Source organism: Natrix helvetica (genome assembly GCF_964273705.1).
Source record: "Natrix helvetica genome assembly, chromosome: 3".
NCBI classification, from domain to species: Eukaryota; Metazoa; Chordata; class Lepidosauria; order Squamata; family Natricidae; genus Natrix; species Natrix helvetica.
The window spans coordinates 88671905-88694699 of NC_138549.1; the positions used below are offsets into that span (position 1 = coordinate 88671905).

Genomic DNA, 22795 nt, shown 5'->3' on the forward strand with positions numbered 1-22795 from the left:
ATTAACTGTTATTAATCTTTTTATTTTTTAATTTAGGGCACATTTTTTTTCATTCTATACCAAAAAAAGTCAATACAAATCTAAGAAAACTAACCTTCTAGCTTTATTTGAAGAGATCTTGGAAAAGAAGTCCTTAAAAAAAAAGATAAGCATATGCAAGCCTCTTCATTTCACATTGCAGTAAGATTTGACTCTAGTTTTGCCATGGTTACTTGAATATAGAATGCTTCTAATGCAGTACTGTTCTCTATGGGCGTCAGAAATGTATTCTTATTTAGCAGAGCCTAGACTTACATATAGAAAACACATTTTTATATTAGAGGCAAGATAACTGAACGTTCATTCCAATCATACATTTTTTTTAACTCAGAAGGGGTATTATATCATTCTAATAAAGTATGTCTACCTTGCAAGCTTATTATTGTCTTGGAAAATTGGTTCCTTTGACTGGGATATGTTTGTAATTTGTAGAGATTACTTTTATTACAAACATGCTATCTTTTGTCTGCAGACATCATTTTCCAAATCAGCATTTCTTATATTTTATATAATGGCTTTTATTTTATAAAAAATAGCATTTTATTTTGATCATTCTAATAAATTCATCAAAAAATGATAACACAGTGGTACATACCAATCAATAAACTAATGCTGTATCTGTACATTGTTTTTAAAAGAAAAAGATATTGTACTCTATATAATGAAAAGATAAGAGTTCCAAAGGAATATGAAATAGAAAGTAAATGATACCATATGCTCTTAAGAGGAAAAGGTTCCAGGTACTCGGGGTCAGTGTTTTCAATACTCTTCCCTAGTCATAAAATATAAATTCTTGAGCAATTCCATAAGTTAACTTTTACCAATATATATCCCCTACTATACTAAGATTAAACTGTCAGAATTCCGCACCAATTCTGTCAAAAGAGCTACATACATGTGTCTTACATTATATCTAAAATGAATGTTACTTTTGTTCTGCTGAAAACAAACTATGTAAGCATTTGTCAACAACTAGCAGAAGTTACAAATCATAATAATCAATTCTCCCAGATCTGTGAAACTAATATATATAAATAATTAATTCATTGTCTACCAGAATAATTCATTGTTATCTGCCCCCAGCCAAATTTAAACCAAACGTTAGGAAGCTGCATGATGTAACAGGATTGCTAAAACCCAAGCTAGAACCTTTCTCAGATTCCAATCCCATTTTATAGATTTTATGTTGCCATTTCCGAACACACCACAAAGTGGTGAAACAATCAAATGCACTTTAAAGTTGTTTAAAAACAGAAACATATTTACTACTTTAACTACACCTAGACCAACACTGCTCTGGAAATAACATTTCTCAGATTTTTGGTTTCATTTGAAAGACTGACCAATTCTAATAATACTTTAACACACACACACAATAGAGTGTCAAAAGTCTTTTTATTGCTTCACGTTTCTGAAAAAGGGATGCAGCAAAGCATCCTTTGCAGTCATTCTTGTAGCAGGACTTAAGTCCAATAGTTTATCAAGGAGATCATAGGCGCTATTAGGAACTCTGTCCCATCCTTTGGGATCAGATGACTTTTGTAAAGTTTTCTTTTCTTTACCACCATCTTCGTGAGTGCTTTGTTTTTGATATTGCATGTGCTTTTTGGATGCCTGAAAGGCAGAATCTGACACGTTGCCTATTCCAACTGTTAAAGGAAATTCTTGAGAAGGGTGCATCTGTACATCACCTGCCGAGTTGTCAAAATGGATAGTTTTCCCCCTCAGCCTTTCACAGAGTTTCTTTAAATCCTGTGCTGGGATTTCTTTGCTACACAGGATTGATTTACCTAAATGAAAAGCACTTGTTAGAAGGTTCTTCAGAACGCACAGCCATTTTCTGCAACAGCGTCCAACACTTCAATTAAAGAGTTAAAATAGCAGCCGCTGGTCCCTTAGTGGAACCAAGTTTTTAAAAGTGAAACATTGATTTTGCTCTTCCAAATTTTACATGTATAGACTTGATATACAGGCAATTGATTTTCCAGACTGCTATTTTGCAAGGAAATTCAGAACAGCAAACATTGCTAAGACAATTCTTATATTGGCAATATTAGATACACAGCTATGGGTATGCATGTAGTCAATAGCGCAATATCGCTACATAACTTCACAATATCTCTATATAACTTCATGGAGAGAGAGAGAGAGAGAGAGAAGAAAGAGAAAAAGAGGGAGGGAGGGAGGAAGAAAGAACACATCTCACATCGTATGTATGTATTCCTGGAAAAAATAAGTGATGCTGTCAAATTCTGGACTGATTGTCCTGCATATGTTGGTCCCACTGTGCATGACTGTGAAGATACATCAGCCAAGAGTCGACTTAGCCAGACCTCAACTATGCAATTCATGGCTGCACTCACCTCATCAACTGGAAACCTTGAAACTGTGTTGCTAGAAATGGATGTGTTCTTTCACAGCCTAAACAAAGCAGCCTGTTTTATTCTGTACCTGACTTACAAGTCAGACCTACAAGTTTTGTTTTAAGTGTGGAATTCTCAAATCAGCTGTTTCAAGCTTAAAATATCTTTGAGCTACTTTGCACTACCCTATGAAGGAAGAGGCAGAAGACCGATCTGAGCAATTCTAAGATTAGAGGCGCAGAAGACACTACAAGGTGACACAATACCCAAGAGCAAAGACTTAACTGTCACTATCAACAGTGAGTCTGTACTTTTTGTTATTGCTTTTATGGATTTGGGGGAAATCTATTGTCATGGCCCGCCAGCAGAGCTGGCAGCAGATTCAGAGGTTGGGGAGGAATATGAGGAGGTTGGGGAGGAACATGGACCAGTCCTGGAGTCTGGGGAAGGCTCTGATGAGGGCTCTGTGTCGGAGGCAGAGAGGGGGCCAGAGCCATATGCCAGTTATCAGCTGCCTTCAGAGTCAGACATCAGTGAGGCAGATGAACCTGTTCCCAGTGTGCGCATGCACAGAGTTGCCAGACGAAGGGAACAGCTAAAGAACAGAGGTTGACTTGGGAATAAGGCCACAGGTGGACGATGAATGGCCCCTCCCAGAGGAAATAAAAGAGGAGCGAAAGGGGAGTGGAGTTTGCATGAGACAATTAGTTTTCTTAATTGGCTCATGACTCTCCGAGATTCCTTGCCAGGTTTTGCAGATATCGGCCTGGCAGGTCTCAAAGCCAGATAAGATTTGTGACTGTAAATCCTCCCTTGAAAGACTTTGCTGGATGTGAATGAGCAGAATTCACAGTAAATTAATAAAAGGGGTTTTTGTCAAGACCAGGTGTTTGCTTCATGCTCTTGGGATGCCTAGGTCAGAACATCTATAAACCTTTTAATTTGGTGAATAATTGTTAGCCCCACATATCTGAAATGTATTCAAGCTGAATATCTGTGGCTCTTTGGAGTGCAGCAAAAGCAGCACTGACACTATGGCTTTTATTTTATCTGTTTAATTTTCATTGCAGTGCCAAATATGCACTATGTTTACTGAATTGCTGATTCTGCCTTAATAGGATTTTGTTGACAAATTTAGAAACATTTCCCCCATCTTGATCTTTTGTTGTGGTAAGCTGATGTTTGGTGCAAAATACTTTGCACAAATCTCTCTGGATGACTATCAGATAACTACAACTAAACACCTTAAGTAGAACGGAAAATGAGGAACGTCAGCCAGGTGAAGGAATCCTGGGAATTGAAGTCCTTCTGCTGGCAGTCTTTCTGTGGAGAATGCAAGTAATCCTCGACTCACAATTCATTTAGGCACTGTCCAAAGTTACAACGGCACTGAAAAAAAGTGACCATTTTTCACACTTACGTTGCAGCATCTCCATGGTCACATGAGCAAAATTCAGAGGCTTGGCGACTGACTCCATTAATGACTTTGTGGCTTTTGTGATCATCTTTTGCGACATTCTGACAAGCAAAGTCAGTAGGGGAACCAGATTCACTTAACAACCATGTTACTAAGTTAACAACTGCAGCGAGTCACTTAACGGTGGCGAGAAAGGTTGTAAAATGGGGCAAAACAAATGTTTCACTTAGCAACAGAAATTTTGGACTCAATGGTGGTCCTTAAGTCAGGGTCTACCTGTACTACTATTGAGAAATGCAGCAAAAAGAAGTCTGGTTTACAATTCTGGGAAAGGAGAATGGGACTAAAAGAGGACTACAAATCTGAGGAGGAGAGATTCAGAGCCAATAACATTGATTAGACTTAATTAGTCACATATTTGCTTGCAGCTTTTTCATTTCACAAACTGAATACCGCTAACTTAATTTGTTTGTTTGTTTCCTATGGGATTATTGAGAAGCTTGACATGATTTAAGGAATTTGGTCCTGACATTTAGATGAATGAATTCCAATGCTATTTTATCTGAAGTTATGTAGAAATCCATGAACATAATCCTAATTATCTACATATAGGCAAATAATAATAAAGTTAGTTACAAACAGGTTCGAAAAAGAATAACAAAACCTGCGTACCAAATGTTTTAGCAGCTTGAATGGTTTCTCTGGAGCCATGAATAGTCATGATCTGTGCCAAAGCTGTTAAATCATCGCTAGCCTTGTAAAATGGATACCGACCACTCAACAGAGAGAGAAATATAATTCCTGCAGACCACATGTCAATTGCTGCAAATAGAAACAAGGCTTTAGTAACAATGACTAGTTGTTCCAATTTATTCCCAATGTTAAAAAACAATCTAAGGAGTCAAAGCATATTATATAGTATTTTTTATATAGTTAAATGTAAGACTGCTGTCTTCCCAGGATTTCTTTGGCTTTTCATATTTTATAATCTTTCCCAAATGAACTTCAGGAAGCACCAAGCAAGGACAAAGGATCTGCAATTATAAATATTCAATGCAATTTATGAAAAGAAAGGGTAAAACAAGCCATTGTGGAAAGATCAATGAAGGAATTAGTTCAAAATTAAGTGATAGCAAAATGTTTTTCATAAGCCTGAATTTATATGACTTTTTTTTCAGGAGGAAACGTGGCCTCCTCACTATCCATTTCATTGCAATAAAAGTATTGATCCTAAAAGACATCAATAGACATTAGACATTACTGTTTCAGCAGCAGCAGCAGTTTTTTTTTTAAAAAAAGAAAACATATTGTAGAATTCAGATACACTGACTGAAACAGCATCAATTTAGATGAGGTTTTCTGACAGACAGGTGGAGGTAATATTAATATTCCCAAAATGCTTAAGTTTCTCATCTAACAGCTAGTTTCCATCTGCTTAAAAATATCAAATATTTTTGTCAGTTTGAAACTCTAAAAAAATCTGCATGCAAGAATATTATAATTAAGCTTGCTCTAAGCCAGCATGCTAATGAATGCTACATATTCAGAACAAGGGCTTTAAAAAAATCATCACAAAACTAAAACCACTTGAACTTTCTACTTTTTCTCCTTTGTTTAAAATAGAAACATTGTAGTAAATATTTCGGATAGAGATAGTTTCCATGTAAGGTTTTTATTTTAGCTAACAAGTTTTAACAAAACAACATTTTAACAGTTTTAATAGATTAAGTAGCTTGTGTAATTTACTGTACCTGTAGTTTGATTAGGGCATTTTGTTAATACTTCTGGTGCTCTGAATCCAGGAGTACCTGCCCTTGGGGCAACCTGCTGACGTCTTGGGGTTAAATAGAAAAAAAAATTAGAAAGTAATAGCATACAATTAGAACATTCCATAACCAAAGTACTTTCTAGATCAGGCCCACTCTACTCATTGAGGGCAAAGGGCTGTATGGATACATTAAAAATCCTCATGGGCCACACAAAGAAATTATTGGAATGATGATAATGTAGTTTGGGGAACAGTGGAAATACTGAAGCTGCTGGTGGTAGAATGTCGTTTGTGATTGCTTTAAGTTTACTATTTTTTATTAAAAAGGTCTGCAGGCCACACAAGGCTGCTTGGTGGGGCACATGTTACCTGTATATTGTGCGGGCCTGATCTAGGATGTACTTTCACATGGTGTTATTAGACATCTAGCAAGATAATAGTACAGATTTCCAGCATTCTGCGATTCAACTCCAGAATTCTCTGCTGGCAGTCAAAGGCCAACTTAGAAGCCTAAAAATTGAACCTGTCACACACTCAGAGGCACCATGTTAAGGAAGATTGTTCTAATATCTTGCTTTCTGGTTGCAACATTTTTAAATGTTTACTTCTCTTGTATTGGGAATACATACATACAGCTCACACTTCTTTACATAATATTCATGAATAGAATTGCAAAATGATTTGCTCTGTAGTTATAGCATTATGATTCTAGAGAACCTATCTATTTAAGCTTATCCTAGATTTTTGACGTTATTTTTTTCTACCGTTTTATGTCTACCATTGTTGTTTGATACTTGTATGAACTATCTAGCTGATACCCCAAAGGTGCTTTTTCAAGAGGTAACTGGACTTTCTGGTTTTTTTTTGAAGATGTTTCACTTCTCATCCAAGAAGATTCTTTAGCTCTTCTGAAACATCTTCAAAGGAAAACCAGAAAATCTAGTTGCCTCTTGAAAAAGCACCTTTGGGACAACTATGACCTGGATGACTGAGAATCTCCAGAGATATCTAGCTGATACTAAATCAGTTTATATAGAAAGGAGTAACAAGTAGATAATAAATCTACTTTTCTATACCTATGCATTGTCTATCTGACATCCTCCTAAACTGACATCGCTATAATGCAGAAATAGAACTGGAAAGGGCTCAAATCTTTATTGGTGTTGCGAATTTTTGTACGGAAAGCGTACGCCATTATAAAAGCATGTGGGTGAAATAAGTGTTTGATTTCCCCCCCCCTGCTGTTGTATTTCAAGGTTCTAAATGTAGCCTGTGCTTAGTAAAGCCACTAACGTATCCATAATTTTAATGCTGCTTGGCAACAGAGTGAGTATTTTTTCCTGCATCAGAAATGAATTACCTTGAAAGACAAATGGTGCAGACACTATCTTTTGCGTAACAGTCACAGGTCAAGTGAGCCTGGGTGCTGCTGGCAGTTTTCTTGCCTAAACCATTATTCACAACTGAAGTTGCCTTCTTCTTCACCGACAGTTTCCTAACTGGAATATCCATTATCCTGGGTTGCTTTACAAACAGTAAAATAAAAGTTGCATTTTAACGCAAGGCATACTCAAAACATAGTAGTGATTTATTTTATGAGATTGATAATAGTTTGCCGCACTAGTACACAACTATTTAAAAAAGAGTTAACTATAAAAACTTACTCAAAAAAACATGCCAAATAATGTGGCTTAAAAAAACAAACAAATAAAATGCCCTAATTGCTTAGAAGAACTCAACCAATCTAGGTTTCAAGTTTTATAATAGCACTAGCATTTAGACTTATATCTTGCTTTACAGTGCTTTACAGCCCTCTCTAAACAGTTTTACAGAGTCAGCATATTGCCCCCAAACAATCTGGGTCCTCATTTTACTGACCTCAGAAGGATGGAAGGCTGAGACAACCTACAGGTAAGTCCTTGGTTGATTATGTTAATTGGGACCAGAATTAAGCCATGCAGTTGTAAAGCGTGACATCCATGACTGCATTAATCAGTGAAAACAACCACAGCAGTCCTTGTTGTATTAACTGAATCCCAGATCGCCATTAGGTGAGGCTTCACCTTGGTCCCTGCCAGCCCTGAGCCTATGCATTCTGTTGAACACCATCCACCCATGTGCCCCCCCATCTTTTCACTTCTGGCCACTCTACACAGTGGCACTCCTTGGTGATGACACTACCGTGTTTCCCCGAAAATAGGACATGTCAGATACTAAGCGCAATTGGGCTTTGCAGGACATGGGCTAAAATAATCCCTCCCCCCCAACTACTAAAATGACCCTGCCATGAACCTGATCTTATCCAGGGAAGGCTACGGTAGTTTCAACACCCCTCGTGGTGGCCCTTTGGAGTCGGGCCACGCCCAGCTGATCCACAGATTCTTCGGCAGCCTGCTGCCTGGCCCGTGCACACCACCTGGCCTGTTTGTGAAGTGTGAAGGTCTCGCACTTTGGCGGTGGCTTCGGGCCTGAACCCAATGCCTCCTGCCTCCACGGCGAGCGCCTCCTTGGCTATTTGGGAGGCCAGCCACCACCCCTATGTAAGTTTGGGAACTAGACATAACTACCATATGTTCAACACCGTTGTAACTTGGGACACTGAATTAATGAATGGTGGTTTCCCAAAGACAAACTATTCCTCTGAATATGTACTGGATTTATCTGTGATTAAGAATACTTACTTTAACTGTGGAACGGGCTTGAAATGCTGAGCTTCGCACATTGAAATTTTTCTCCCCAAAAACCGAACGCTGAACACAATGACAGTCTGGATCGTCCTGTGAGGTCAAGAAGGGACAATGAGGATTCTATCTCTAATTCATAGCAATGCATCCTTTAATTAATGAGCAAATACTAAAACCTCTGTAGTTTATCAATTATCCTGTTTTTACTCAGGAGCTCAAGGCTGAAGTCATAATGATCCATCCTCCCATTTTTCAAATACATCCCTGTGAGTGAGTGGGAAATTAGCATGGTTTTAGAACTGGAAGGAGAACCAAGGAGAACCTGTGCTCTATTGATATTACCCTTATAGTCAAAAATATAACAGATCTAGAAGATCTATTAATGAAAAGCAAGGAGCACGGTAAAAATATGGGACTAAAATTAACTGTAATGATCAAATTAATGCCGGGCCAAACAAACCTTAGAATTAACGAAGATGGTGCTGAACAATGGATAGCTTTTGCCTTTTAGGATTCACCATTAACAGTAAAGGAAGCTTTGTGAAATATACCATAGCCTAGAATTTGGTAGACCAATCACAAAGGTCTTGGAAAAGTTATTCAAATACCATGATGCATCTGTACCTACAAAGATCAGAATTGTGCAAGCTATGGCAGCAGTCCCCAAACTTTTTGGCTGCAGGAGAGGTAGGGATGGTTCTGTGACGGGCAGGCGCATGCATAGCTCCATTTGCATGCCCACCACCTGTACAAATAGAGCTGCATGCACGCTCACCCACTGGTCGTGCAAGTGAAATTGCACGTGCTCGCCTGCCTCTTTCGTGGCCTGGTTGGGAATCCCTGAGCTAAGGAACTCCATGCAACACAGAGTTCTGTACAAGTGAAAGTTAGATTCTGAAGAAGCAAAAGTAAACTAGTATTAATGCTTTTGAGCATTAGCAGTGGAGAAGACTTCTGAAAAACCACGGAGAGCCACGAAAAGAAACAAATGCATAGCTGAATAAATCGTCCCAAAGAGGCACAAATGACCAAATTATCTTACTTTGGAGAAATTATGTGAAAATCTAGCTTTCTGAAGCAAAATCTCATGCTGGGAAAGTCAGAGGAAAGGGAAGAAATTGCCAGCAATAATGTAAATACTCAGTTATAGTGGTGATGGAAAAACTGAAGGACCAGCTAAGGTCAGATCATCCTGAAAAGTATCTATGACCTGATGACATATAACCAATCAATCTGCGTGGTAGATGGGCTGAGAAACTGTACTTGGGTCAAAGTCACTTAGTAAGCTGCTGGGATTGAGGTAGATCAGACCCCGGGTCTACCAATATCAGTATAACAGCCTAACCACTTCACCATACATGAGATAGGAACTTGTTTTCCAAGTCCATATTTGGTTGTTCATACATTGCCACCTGCTGAGACAAACCCAATATTCATTCAGGATAATGCTTGGAGCAGTTACACCTTAATATGAAAAGATATGTAATGAAACAGACCCAGATTTTTTTATTCTGTAGTAACCAATCTGGAACCCATTAATACACAACACTCTCATATAAAATACTATAAAAGGATAATTATTTCAAGTAACAAAATCCAATTTTGTATGATATTTGATATTGATATTCCTTCAAGATTTCATACAAATACAAAAACTCTGAAACAGAATGAAATATTATTCTGGTATTATATCTCCCCCTGTTGGATAAAGTTACTTATTAAATAAATCCATCCAGCAAAATTATGAAAAAACAAAAGAAACTAGAACCTTTCTTTTGTGTCCTTGTTTAATCTGTGTTTGTGAAATGGAAGAAAGTCTTTTATTAGCTGTTTTTGTAGCTGATTGATGAACGAGCTGCCTTGATGTTGGGGAAGTAACTTGGCTTGGTTTGTTGTATGCAGAACTCCTTTGCTGAGTTTCCGATGGAATAACTTTAAGAAGTTCCACTTTTGTCTCAGGAGTTCCTTGTGCCAAGCCAAAGTCAACCAACGCATATCTGAAGACAATTAAAAACATGAAGTTAATGACAATACTCACTTTTCCTTGTTAGATTAACAGAATCTAACAACTTCTTCCTTGTTTAATACTACTGTGTTTCCCCGAAATTACAACATGCCCTGATAATAAGACCATGCCATATTTTTCCTATGGGCAAAAAGATACGCCCTCCCCCAATAATAAGCCCCCTGGACAACCCCCCCTCCAGCCAGGCAGAGCGCCACTCACCAACCTAGCGATATCCCGAAGGCTCAAAGCCGCAGGAGCCAGGGGGAGGGGGGGCAAAGGTGCTCACATTGCTTGACACCTTTGGGATACCAAAGGCAACGCCCCTTTTCAGCCGGACAGAGCGCCACTCACCAACCCAGTAATATCCCAAAGGAGCTAAGCCGCATGGCGCTCTGCCCAGCTGGAAAGAGAGGTTGCACAAGCACTTGTTCTGCCTCCAGCTCACGTGCCCCCCAGCCTCACCATGCCCAGCTCTCCCTGCAGGGCTGGGCCAGGGCACCGCTGCCGCAGCCCTGCTGCCGCCATGCTCCAAGCATAACTGGCTTCCAAACTCCAGAGATCCGCTGCCGAGTCTTCTGGCAATGGCCGCTCTCAGACTATGCTCTATGGTTGTGGGCTGGCTGTTGGAAGACTGGTGGGACACAGAGTCTTCCCGCAACCATTTACCCTTGAGGCTGTGCCCGGCTCTTGCCCGCTCGCAAGAGAGCAGCCACCCAACAACCCCAAACCAATAACCCCCCCCCCCGATAATAGGGCCCAAGCAAAATTTGAAGGGGGGGGGAAGAAAATAAGACCCTGTCTTATTTTCGGGGAAACACGGTATCCAGATATTGAAATACATTTTTTAAAAGGTTTAATAACAAAATGAGAATCACATACTGAAAAATTGTGTATGCATGAACAAGTCTGCTAAATGTGGCAAAATTGATTTGGAAATTTACCATTTTACTAAACTGGCAGGCCACGACCTCAATGCATCTCCTCCCATCTACCATAAATACTTGTCAAGACGTACAATTATTTTTTTACTAAATACATGATTACTAGATTTAATATATTCTACCATATAAGATTTTCCTGGGCTCCAAGATCACCGCAGATGGGGACTACAGCCAAGAAATTAAAAGACACTTGCTTCTGGGGAGGAAAGCTATGGCAAATCTAGACAGCATATTAAAAAGCAGAGACATCACCCTGCCAACAAAAGTGCGTATAGTCAAGGCTATGGTTTTCCCAGTTGCAATGTATGGCTCTGAAAGCTGAATCATAAGGAAGGTTGAGCGCCAAAGAATTGAGGCCTTTGAACTATGGTGCTGGAGAAGACTCCCGCGAGTCCCTTGGACTGCAAGGCGATCAAACCGGTCAGTCTTAGAGGAGATCAACCCTGACTGCTCATTAGAAAGCCAGAACCTGAAGATGAAACCCAAATACTTTGGCCACCTAATGAGAAGAAAGTACTCGATGGAGAAGAATCTAATGCTGGGAACGATTGAGAGCAAAAGAAGGGGACGACAAAGAATGAGGTGGCTGGATGGAGTCACTGAAGCAGTCAATGTTAGCTTAAACGGACTCCAGGGTATGGTAGCGGACAGGAAGGCCTGGAGGAATGTTGTCCTTGGGTTTGCGATGGGCCGGACACAACTTCACAACTAACAACAACAACAAACCATATAAGATCATAACACATACAAGATAGGTCAGACTTACTGTTGCAGTTGCCTGTTGTACAGGAAATTACTGGGTTTGACATCACGATGAACGATACCAAAATGATGAATGCGCTTCAAAGCTCTCAAGAGGTTAAACATGTAGTTTCTTACTTCTTCAAATGAGAGAGAATCCAAGATGTCCTATACAAATGTTGTAATAAGTAAACATGCATTCACTTGCAATCAAACTCTCTTAATTCGTTTAATAAAAAGAATTCAGAACTCACCGAAAATGATTCATGTTCCAGATAAGGCATAACGATTACCACATGATCATTTTTCCTAAAACAATATTTAACTCCCATGACATTATCTTGTCCTCTACCAAAAGGAGAAAAAAAGTTCCCTCACAAAGAGAGAACATAGTATTGTTAGCATTTTTCCACAGATCTTTTCTGAACAAATACGTCATTATTCTTTAAGGAAAATCATTTCATACTAACAGCCTTCCATTGATGACATGCAGAAAACAAGTCTATAAAAATGGCTCATGTCATTTTTCAAAACTACTTTTGTAATTTTAAGGACATTCACAATCATGAAGTGAGTTACAAATTTAAGATACACAATAAAGATGATTTCATATATTCACATCTATGCTTGTATATGTTGAAAATATTTTCAAAGGGCTAGATATAATGCCCTAAAATATATCCAGCAAAAAATATATGCACATTAAAAAAAACAAGTAGTGCCATCCTTTTAACTCTTTTTGTAACACTTTTTATATACATATAGCCGCGATGGCGAACCTATGGCACACGTGCCACAGGTGGCACGCGGAGCCATTTGTTAGGGCACGCGTGGTGCTGCCCTGTCAGCTGGCCAGTGCGCATGTATGAGCTGGCCAGCTGACTTTGGCCTTCTTTTGAGGCCATTTTTCGCCCTCTGGAGGCTTCCTTAAAGCTTCCAGAGCACGAAAAACTGGCCCTACGGGCAAACCAGAAGTTCAAGAACAAACTTCCGGTTTGGCCATAGGGCCGTTTTTCGCCTTCAGGGGCCTTCAGGAGGCTTCTCTAAAGGCTCTGGAGAGCAAAAACTGGCCCTAAGGACAAACCAGAAGTCACTTCTGGTTTGCTTGTAGGGCCGATTTTTGCCCTCCTGAGCCTTTAAGGAAGCCCCCTGAAGGCACCGGAGGTTGAAAATCAGCCCTACGGGCAAACAGAAAGTCACAATTCCCGAACCTCTGGGTTCTCTGTAGGTCCGTTTTTCACCCTCTGGAGCCTTCAGGGGCCTTCAGGAGGCTTCCCGGAAGGCTCTGGAGGCCTTCCGGGAAGCTCCTGAGGCCTCTGGAGGGCATCCAGGGGAGGCGGGGGAGGCTGTTTTTCCCTTGCCCCGGCTCCTAGAAAGCCTCTGGCAAAAAACTGTGCCAAAAGCAGGGGGGGAGGATGTTTGCTGGTTGGGCGTGCATGCACGTGCATAGGGGGGTCACACACATAGCATTATGAGTATGGCACACCTGAGCACGACCCCCCTGCGCTCCCCCCCCCGCTTTTGGCATGGAAGCCAAAAAAAATTCACCTCACTGACCTAAAGAAATACTTGGTACGTGGAATAGTAGAGTTTAGGTCATATTATTTGACATTTTTATTTCTTTAAACAATTTTAGGGCATATTACAACCTCACCACTATTCAGTATTAGAATATAGGTAGCCTTTGACTAATGACTACAATTGAGCCTAAAAATTCTGTGGCTAAGCAAGGCAGTTATTAAGTGAGTTTTGCCCCATTTTATGACATTTTTGTCATGGCTGTTAAGCAAACTGCTGTGGTTGTTAAGCGAATCTGACTTCTCTGGTTAACTTTGCCACAAATGGTGACCACATGACCTGGGACAGTGCAACTTTCATAAATACATGTAAGTTGCCAAGGATCTGAATTCTCATTACGTGACCATGGGGATGCTGAAATGGTCATAAATGTGAAAACTGATCAAGTCACTTTTTCAATGCCATTGTAACTCTGAATGGTTAGTAAACGAAATGAAATAAATGAAATAATATATATAGTAACTATATATTAGTTCATGGTCCATTTATATATACAGGTAGTCTTCGACTTACAACAGTTCATTCAGTGACTGTTCGAAGTTATAACAGCACTGGAAAAAAGTGACTTATAACCATTTTTCACACCTATGACTATTGCAGCATCCCCATGGTCACGTGATTTATATTTGGATGCTTGGCAACTGACTCATCTTGATGACGGTTGCAGTGTCCTGGAATCATGTGATCCCCTTTTGTGACCTTCTGATTAGCAAAGTCAATGAGGAAGCCAGATGCACTTTTACAACCATGTTACTAATTTAAGAACTGCAGTGATTCACTTAACAAATGTGGTGAGGAAAGTCATAGAGTGGGGCAAAACTCACTTAAGAAATTTCTCAATAATACAAAATTTTGCACTTAATTGTGGTTGTAAGTTGAGGACTGACTGACTGACCGTGTGTGTGTGTTTGTGTGCATGTGTGTGTAGAAGTGAAAATTATTTCTATATAAAAAGGATATCAAAATAATTTAAATGCTAAGAAGTCCATTGTGAGTCTTGTGGAAGTGTAAGATCTCTGTATACTTCTGTGTCCATACATACCCTGCTATTAAGAGACACTGAAGTTCAGCAGCAATTCGTACAGGATGACTGGTAGGAATCAAGTGTTTCAGAGCCACTTTTTCTTCACGGCCTCCTCGTAGATGGCCTATTGCCAAGTAAACAGAACTAAAAGTTCCTACAAAATAATATAGATATATTTAGCAAAAGTTTAGTAGTTTCCAGGAGGAACTAGTAGTTAATTTTGTTTTTCTATAAATTCTTCCTGTAAACCACCAGACCCCCATCAAAAACCTTTTGGATCCTTGCATAAGCGATTTTAAACTTTGTTTTTTTCTTTTCTTTTTAAAAAAGCACTGTACAATTGGAAGAATATGAGCCCTGTTATTGGGATACATAGTTCGGATGAACTTGTAAGAAAGAAGGCTATATTTGCTGGAGTTATACACTTGTACTGGAGTTATACACTTGGATTTTTAAAAATAAAAAAAAACAAAGAACAGGCCAAATGTCCAAACATCTTTGTTTTTTGAGACTCTCCAAACTTATGGATTTATATGTCCTCAAAGTATAGGTACATGGAATAGATTCTATACAACCCAGAGAAGGGCCTGTTAGATTTTTATTTTTAAGACAAAAGATTTAATCACATTGGCTTTCTGTATCAAAAATAAAGAAAGAATACAAGCCAAACACCACATTCATCAAATTCATCCATGTTGCAGGCTCTATTGTCCATTCAGAGATTTGGGAGTTGGGGGGGGGGGGGGATGAATCATCCACCTTATTTGATTTGTCTTCCCAAAACAAAGGTAGATGATTATTGCAGATACTTTTATAGAACTTCATTCCATGAACCACAGATTAAGAAAAACTGCTGTAAAACAACTGTACTTCTGTAGTGATCTTACAGCTTTGTAAAGTTTAAAGTTCTGGATACACTTTCTGCTCTAATTCGGACATGGCTGGTTATTTATTTAAACAATTTCCACTTTTAAAAATCTGCTCTGAGTTAAAGTAAAAAGTGTATTGAAAAAATAAGTTACTTGAAATAATAACGTTTTTCTTCTTTTATTTTTTCCTTTAATGGCATTTTCTTCCTTCTTTGAAACCCCTTCACCTAATTTGAAGCTGTTTCAGCAACACAGCTATCTATGCATGTGATACTATTGTAGAACTACTTCCTTGTTCTTCAAAGAGGTTTCTAATCCATCAGAGATAAGAGGAAAAAAGGGTACTACTAAAGAAAATTCTTGGACAAGTCCTAAGCAAACAACTGCACTCAAGCCATATTCCTGAATAATGTCAAAATAATAGGAAGCATGAAGCTGGATATCTCCTATGCGTACAGATAGTCAACTTATGACCACAATAGGGATCAGAATATCCATTGGAAGCAAGGCGGTTGCTAAGTGAGTTCCACCCGATTTTTTCCCAACCTTTCTTCCCTTTCTTCACATAACTGCAGTTAAGTGAATCACATGATCATCAAGGAAATCCAGGTTTCCCATTGACTCTGCTTATCAAAAACCATCTGGGAAGGTTGCAAATGGTGATCACATGGCCTTGAGATGCTGCAGCTTTGTAAATACATGCCAGCTGCCAAGTGCCTGAATTTTGATCGTGTGACGAGGGCGATGTTGCAACGGAGGACCAGTTGTAAGTTGTTTTTCCCCCAGGGCTGTTATTACTTTGAACAGTCAGTTAACAAATCGTTGTAAGTCAAGGACTACCTGTGTTGTTCCAGAACATGGATCAGCCTCACAATGGTCAGTTACAAACCTGATGATAGCTGGAAATGGTAAATCTGCTTACTGGGCAGTTCCACTTCAATTGCAGGAGGAACTCACACAGGTATGTACTTTTCTTCTCAACAAAGAGACATTCTTGCATAAGGTCCTCCACTTAAAAGCATAATGGAGCCTGCTTATCATAGTCATACGTTATTACAGTTGTAAAGCATATTACCCATGAGACTGACCTGATTTTTATGATCTCTTTTTTTGTGCCAGTCATTATGTTAATGCCATGGTCATTAAGTAAACCAATGGTTCACTATGGGTCAATTTCGATTAAAACCTGAAGTAAATGCTGATTTTCACTAAGTTTCGTAAAATGTGGTCATATGATCACAGGATGCTGCAAATAGCTGTAAATCAGGGGTGGGTTCCAGCCGGCACTACTGCTGGTTTGCTCTTGCAATAGAAATTGTTCTGCACATATGCAGAACTTAAAAACAAGATAGTGTTGGTGACCGGGGAACCGGTTTAGGGGCGTGGCAGGCCTGGGTCACTGCCGGTTCCAGCGATCCAGGCTGCCAAACAACTACCGGTTTGGCCGAACCGGTCCTAACCGGTAGGAACCCACCACTTCTGTAAATGCAGGCTGTCATGCATCCTAAGCGACAGGTCATAAGTTAAGGACTACTTATATGGAAAACTAGTATCTTGGAACAACCAGTTTATTTCTTAGTCTTTTCTATTGGTAGCAGTGGAGATTATGGGGAGTATTCAGTCATGCAGGTTTCCATCTATATAGCCTGAAGAAACATTGTTTACTATTTACGAATGCTACATCTCAAAGACAAGAGACCCATTGCAATTGCAAACAAATGTTTAAACCAGTTCCCAGAAGGGGAAAAAAGACAAGGAGAATCTGAACTATGACATAGAGAACAAATGAATTAACTCTTTCCTATTTACTGTTCATTGTAGGATCCTAAGAGAACCTATCTACCTGGCACACTAGCAATATGGTAGAGGTGGCTAAGAAGCTTACGGGTGGCGCAAGATGGCCAGTAATTCTCCCTGTATTCCAAAGCACTGATTAGTCTTCTTCCGCACTGTTTAATTTTTTTTAAATGACCACATTAATTACAAGGTTTCAGATAATCCAGTCTCTAATTTGACACAGCAGGCAAGTAATAACAGTAAAGTCAGAAATAATTTATATAAAAGGGGCTATAGAAAATTCGGATAGATGATCTGTAGTCCTCTTAACTCTTGATGTTCAAAAAACTTTAAAGCAAAATCATATTCACCTTCACCAATTTTCCCTTTGATTCTGAACACATTTGCAAGCTGAGGTACTGCTTGATAAAGCTTTTCAATATCTGTAAGTGCTCCTATGGAGAAATTTTTAAAATAAGTCATTTTAGAAACAGAGATCATTCTCCCTTACTTTTAAATAAGGTTTGCAACATAATGATTTAATAGTGAAATTTAAAGCATTAAAGCTGTCCTTTAAGTAGAACTGGGAAACCTGTGGCCCAAATGCAGCTACTTAGCATTTCAAAAAATCATAATAAACAGTAATCAAAATTGAAAAAACAAACTTTTACATAATAAAGTGTAATAGGCCTGATTACACTAAACATCATCTCCAGTTTATAGTAGCAACATGCTAAAAACTGATACTGAAGTATGACTAATGCCCCAAAAACTTCATTGAGAAATTTTATATGGCCATTTTAAAAATATTAACTCTGTACTGTGAACACTCAATTTACAAAGAGAATATTAAAAACATGACCAAAGTTAAAAATAATGCAATTCAAAGAAGAAAAAGTGAAGCCAACAGTGTAACAATTTCACAAAATAGAAACATTCTGAACTCCACAAATGTCCTGACCTAATGACAGAGAGAGTTGAGCCCTGAAGCATAAGGGGATCTGGCAGTTCAACTTTCCCATCATCACATTAGAACCAATGGATAAAGGAGAATCACTACAAAATACTCCCCCCCCCCCAAAAAAAAAGCTGGCCCAGAAAGATACCACTACTGATAGTCCTGAAAGAGATCAAGGAGGGCCAGGCAGGATGCACCACCCATCTTGAGCCCTACAAAGACAAGTGTAACTAATGCTATTTTGGTGCTTTGGAATTCCTGTAATCTGACTGAAAAGTCCCAAATAATCAGTAATTATTATTTTGAGATGAAGACACAGCAATGGACTATAAACAAAAACGTTACAGGAAGCTTGAGGAATTTAAATCCAATTCCGAAAAATTGAAGCTGTAGCTTTTCATGTTTTTATCACTAGATGGCACAGCAATGTTGTTGTATTTATTTTCTGGGTATCTGTAAGAGAACACAAGTTGGTAGCTAAACAACTATGCAGCAGGAAGAAGAGGGAGGGAGACTGAATAGCTAAGATGCTGTTTGGAGTTGTTCTGGATTGTTTCATCAGAAGTTTCAACTTGCTATTTCTGCAGTTACTGTCCAGGAAATTTTGTCCCGCCTGGAGCTTCAAAGTAGTAACAACTTCAACATAAACATACAATAAGTTACTTACAAGCCCTTCTATAATTCCAAGTAGTTTCATGTATTGTGGTTATATTTATAAACAGATTCCATATATGCATTAAGGCAAAGCCAAATAAACATCTCTGGTGTGTGAACCCAGGTTGTTTTTTTAACCCTTGTGGCTTGAATCAGATCAATTATTTATGGAAAGCAAGTTATTAACGTTATTTAATTAATTATATTAAATTACTGGTTTATTTAACATTAAGAAATGTTAAATAAACTATTAAATTTGAATTTATGTATAGTATTTGATTGAAATATTCAACTTTATTCTTCTACAGGTTTTGTTTTGTTCTGGTTTTATAGCAACCCCTAGATGTTTTCAACCTCTGTAAAATTTATATCAATTCCTATTATGTCTGTGAAGATTCTCAATCATCCAGATCATGGTTGTCGCAAAGGTGCTTTTCAAAAGGCAACTGGACTTGTTTTTTTCCCTCCCTTGAAAATGTTTCCCTTCTCATCCAAGGAGCTTCTTCAGTTCTGAACTGAACAGTGGGGAATTGAAAGATTTATGTTCTTTGCAGTTATCTGGTTAATTCTCTGAGTTAGCTTTCTGAGGGTCGTTGAGGCCACCTGGAGGTTTATCAGTTCTCTCAGAATCAACAGAATCAGACTGTAAATGAGCAAGGAACCTTCTTGGGGCTGCTGAAAGGATTGTGCTACATAGGAGGTATTGTACTCCTCTCCCTCTGTGGAGAGAGGCCTGTTCAATTTTAATGCAAATGGCCTGACCACTCTTTCAAATCAGTGGTCCTCTCTTGTCCAGAATGTGGGCCTTGCTGTCCTTCAAAAGAGTAACCATTGTCTTTCAAATGCAGATGGACTGCTGAATCTTGTCCTGATGGGTTTGTTCTCCTATGCTGTGCCATGCATTTGTGAAGAGGGTGTTTTGTTTCCCCAATGTTCAGATCTGCACGTCCCACTGCATTATGCTGCATATACCACATTGTTCAGCTTGTATCTGGAAATGTTTTATCTTCAGCGTGGACAAACTTTTGCCTTAATGTATTCTTGTGTTTACGTTGTGTTAGTACTCCTTCACTGGATTCCTTCATAGGAATTCCACTCACTGGTATAGGTATGTGAATGATACTTGGGTCAAGAGTAAAACACAGGAAGTGGAAGCTTTTACCAAACACATCAATTCTGTGGAGAGGTATATTAAGTTCACATGGGAAGATGTTAAGAAAAAGTCAGCTTTCCTGGACTTAGCAGTAATATTAAGGAAGACAGAAGTTTCAACACCGAACTATACAGAACACCCCCACATTTTGATTCTCACCACCCATTGGAGTACAAAATGGGAGTGATCAGAACCCTACATCACCAGGCTGAAGGTTTGCCTACGAGTAAAGGGGGAACAGAAAAAGAACTGAAACAAGGAACCTCTCAGAACTTAGGCTTTCATCAAATCTAGAAAAAGATCCAGCAGGAGTTCCTCTATAACAAAGAAAAGAACACCAAACAAAGCAACATTGTCATTCCATACTTCACGGAAATACCTGAAAAGGTCAGGGGGATTTTCAACCAACCCAACATACGTGAGAATGAAGTCAGAACTGAGGCAGCTTTTTGGATGAGAAGTGAAACATTTTCAAGGAAAAAAACCAAGAAAGCTGGGCCCATTCCATTGTGTTTTGAAAAGCACCTTTGGGTCATTTCCTGGCGCTATGAAAATTTAAGAATCGTTTGTGGAGTGTTAAAATACTAATCAAGATTCCAAAAATGAGAAGGAAGCCCTAAATTATCAGGAAAATGCTAATGAGAAGACTTTAGACTAGTGCTAAATATACATACCTTTTTTGTTGCTCTCGTGTTTTTTAAATGAGTTTTCAGCATTCAAGGGAGGTTTTTCATCTAGATGAATTGCCTCCATGACCAACTATTTGAAAGGAAACAAATAATAATATAGAATGATGTATTCTCAAAGAAATGACTGAAGCTTCCTAGGAGTTAACAGAATCACATAAATCTACTTTTTCCTGCTTCCCCCAAAATAAGTTTGGAAAATGGGTGTGGCATATGTAGGCTGTGGGACTTTGATGTTGATGTTATTTTTATCCCACCTTTATTACTTTATAAAACTCAATGAGGCGAACATATGTAATACTCCTTCCTCCTATTTTCCTCACAAAACAACCTCATGAGGTAAATTGGACTGAGAGAGTGACTGTCCCAAAGCCACCCACCCTTTTACTCCAAAGGCAAGACTAAAACTCAGGTCTACTGGTTTCTAGTCTGATGCCTTCATCACTAGACCAAACGTGCTCATTTTGTGTAATATAATTTAATTCTGGATACTTGGGAAGTCCTTAAGGGCTTAGTGAGGATGTACTAATAAAGCAGTACGTGGCTTTATTTAAAACTGAACTGCACTCAAAAGAAAATTAATACACTGGGTCATCTTTTAGTACATAATAAGATCAGAATTCTGCATTAAAAAAAATTTTTTTTCCTGGTAATGCAAAATTCCTGATGTGATCTTGAGAAACCAGATTATCCTTTTCCATCTAAGTGTACTACGAAGGCATCTCCCATAACACTCAGCCAGACACATGACACCCATAACAAAGAGATCTCGATTTTTGGTGTAAAAAAGAGCGGAATATTCTACGATGGGAGAAAGAAGCGTTGTTTAAGGCTATGTCCCAACCAGAAAGCCCCAGACCCCAATTTACAGGCCCCGCACAATCATTTTTCAGCCGCGAAGGAAAGGCTGTCATCGTTTTCAACTCCTTACTGGGCTGTTTTCCTCCTTGTTCTTCTCGTCCTCTAAAACACGCGTGACTCCTGGGCTTAGTGGCTCCAAAGTGGGCTGTCCAACAGTAACGACCCAGCCGATTTCCCCTGCTGGATCCCGCATCTCTCGTGGCGTGTTTTGCTTTGTTTTTCCTTTACCGTGAACAACCCCCCGTGTCGAAATGCGAGCCGCCCTTTCGGAGAACTTCCGATTCCCCCATTTGTACCTAGCGCCAAGCGGCGCGGTTGGCAGGAGAAAAGGGGGGAAAGGAGGGCGGCCCGTGAGGACGAGGCCGGGAGGAGAGGATACACGTGACAAGGGGCAGATGCTGGCTGGCTGAACGGGTGCTGTCACTCAGACGACGTCTTGGGAGAGGCGGGAAGTTACTTCACACGCAGGATGGCGAAAGGGGAGAGGAGAAATAAAAGCCGCGTCCCTTTCCTTCCGCTGGGTTAAGGGCGGGATAGAGAGGAGGAGGGCGGTTTCCTTTTTTGTCTCAATATGTTAACATCTGACCTGTGCAGAAGAAATGTACTGAGGGAGAAGTGTGTGTGTGTGTGTGGTTAACGGGTTTTTCTTAAAATGGTAAAGAGTTGAGGCATTTAAAGCAGCGTTCTTGGACTGGGTTGGTGGACGGAGCGAAGGGAGGTGGGAGACTGGATGTTTCTATTCATAATTAGAATTCTTGGGCGCTAAATCATCTACATTCAATTGAAAATGTCTCGGTCATTTAAAAAAAAAAGGACGGGCCTGGAAGCAGCAGTAGCAATCGCACTTAGACTTATATACCGCTTCACAGTACTTTACAACCCTCTCTTAGCGGTTTACAGAGTCAGCATATTGCCCCCAACAAATAATGTGTTTATTTCTAGAATGAGTTCACATATAGCTTTGTTGGAGATACATACTGCAGTGGCTGGGTTCACCCTGTTTACACATGATGCTGGCCTGTTTCCCATCTTAATATACTGACAGTGCGGTATTTTCAAAGCCTGGCAGCTTTTAAGATGTCTGGACTTCAGTTCCCAGAATTCCCTGGCCAGAATACTGGCAGGGGAATTCTGAGACTTGAAGTCCATGCATTTTAAAAGTTGCCAAATTTGGAAAACACTGGTTTTGTACAGTGTGCAAATCTGCTCACTGGGATATAAGATGGCAGACTTTACCTTGTTAAAACATAAATGCAATGTGTGACCCCTTCCCCA

At 39.4% G+C, this 22795-nt stretch overlaps 1 protein-coding gene across 1 annotated transcript; it reads right to left on the reverse strand.

The window, feature by feature from the left end:
• Positions 1 to 1417: 1417 nt before the first annotated feature.
• On the reverse strand, positions 1418 to 21965 carry CDC7 (cell division cycle 7). Its single transcript, XM_081948804.1, has 12 exons — positions 21591 to 21965; positions 20648 to 20732; positions 17580 to 17663; positions 14582 to 14717; positions 12216 to 12309; positions 11987 to 12129; positions 10040 to 10268; positions 8269 to 8364; positions 6948 to 7111; positions 5571 to 5653; positions 4492 to 4641; positions 1418 to 1829 (listed from the first exon to the last, which is right to left on the reverse strand). Exons 1-12 carry the CDS (start codon positions 21711 to 21713, stop codon positions 1435 to 1437), a joined length of 1782 nt encoding a protein of 593 aa, XP_081804930.1. The 5' UTR covers positions 21714 to 21965; the 3' UTR covers positions 1418 to 1434.
• Positions 21966 to 22795: the final 830 nt, after the last annotated feature.

Bases quoted from the DNA above. Each gene is read 5' to 3' on its own strand.
- CDC7 (XM_081948804.1), bottom strand. From the start codon at position 21,713: ATGCGGGATCCAGCAGGGGAAATCGGCTGGGTCGTTACTGTTGGACAG. The intron at 17,664-20,647 runs GTATGTATATTT...ATTTCTCCATAG, and splicing joins ACACGAGAGCAACAAAAAAG to GAGCACTTACAGATATTGAA. The intron at 7,112-8,268 runs GTAAGTATTCTT...CTGTTTGTAAAG, and splicing joins AAGCCCGTTCCACAGTTAAA to CAACCCAGGATAATGGATAT.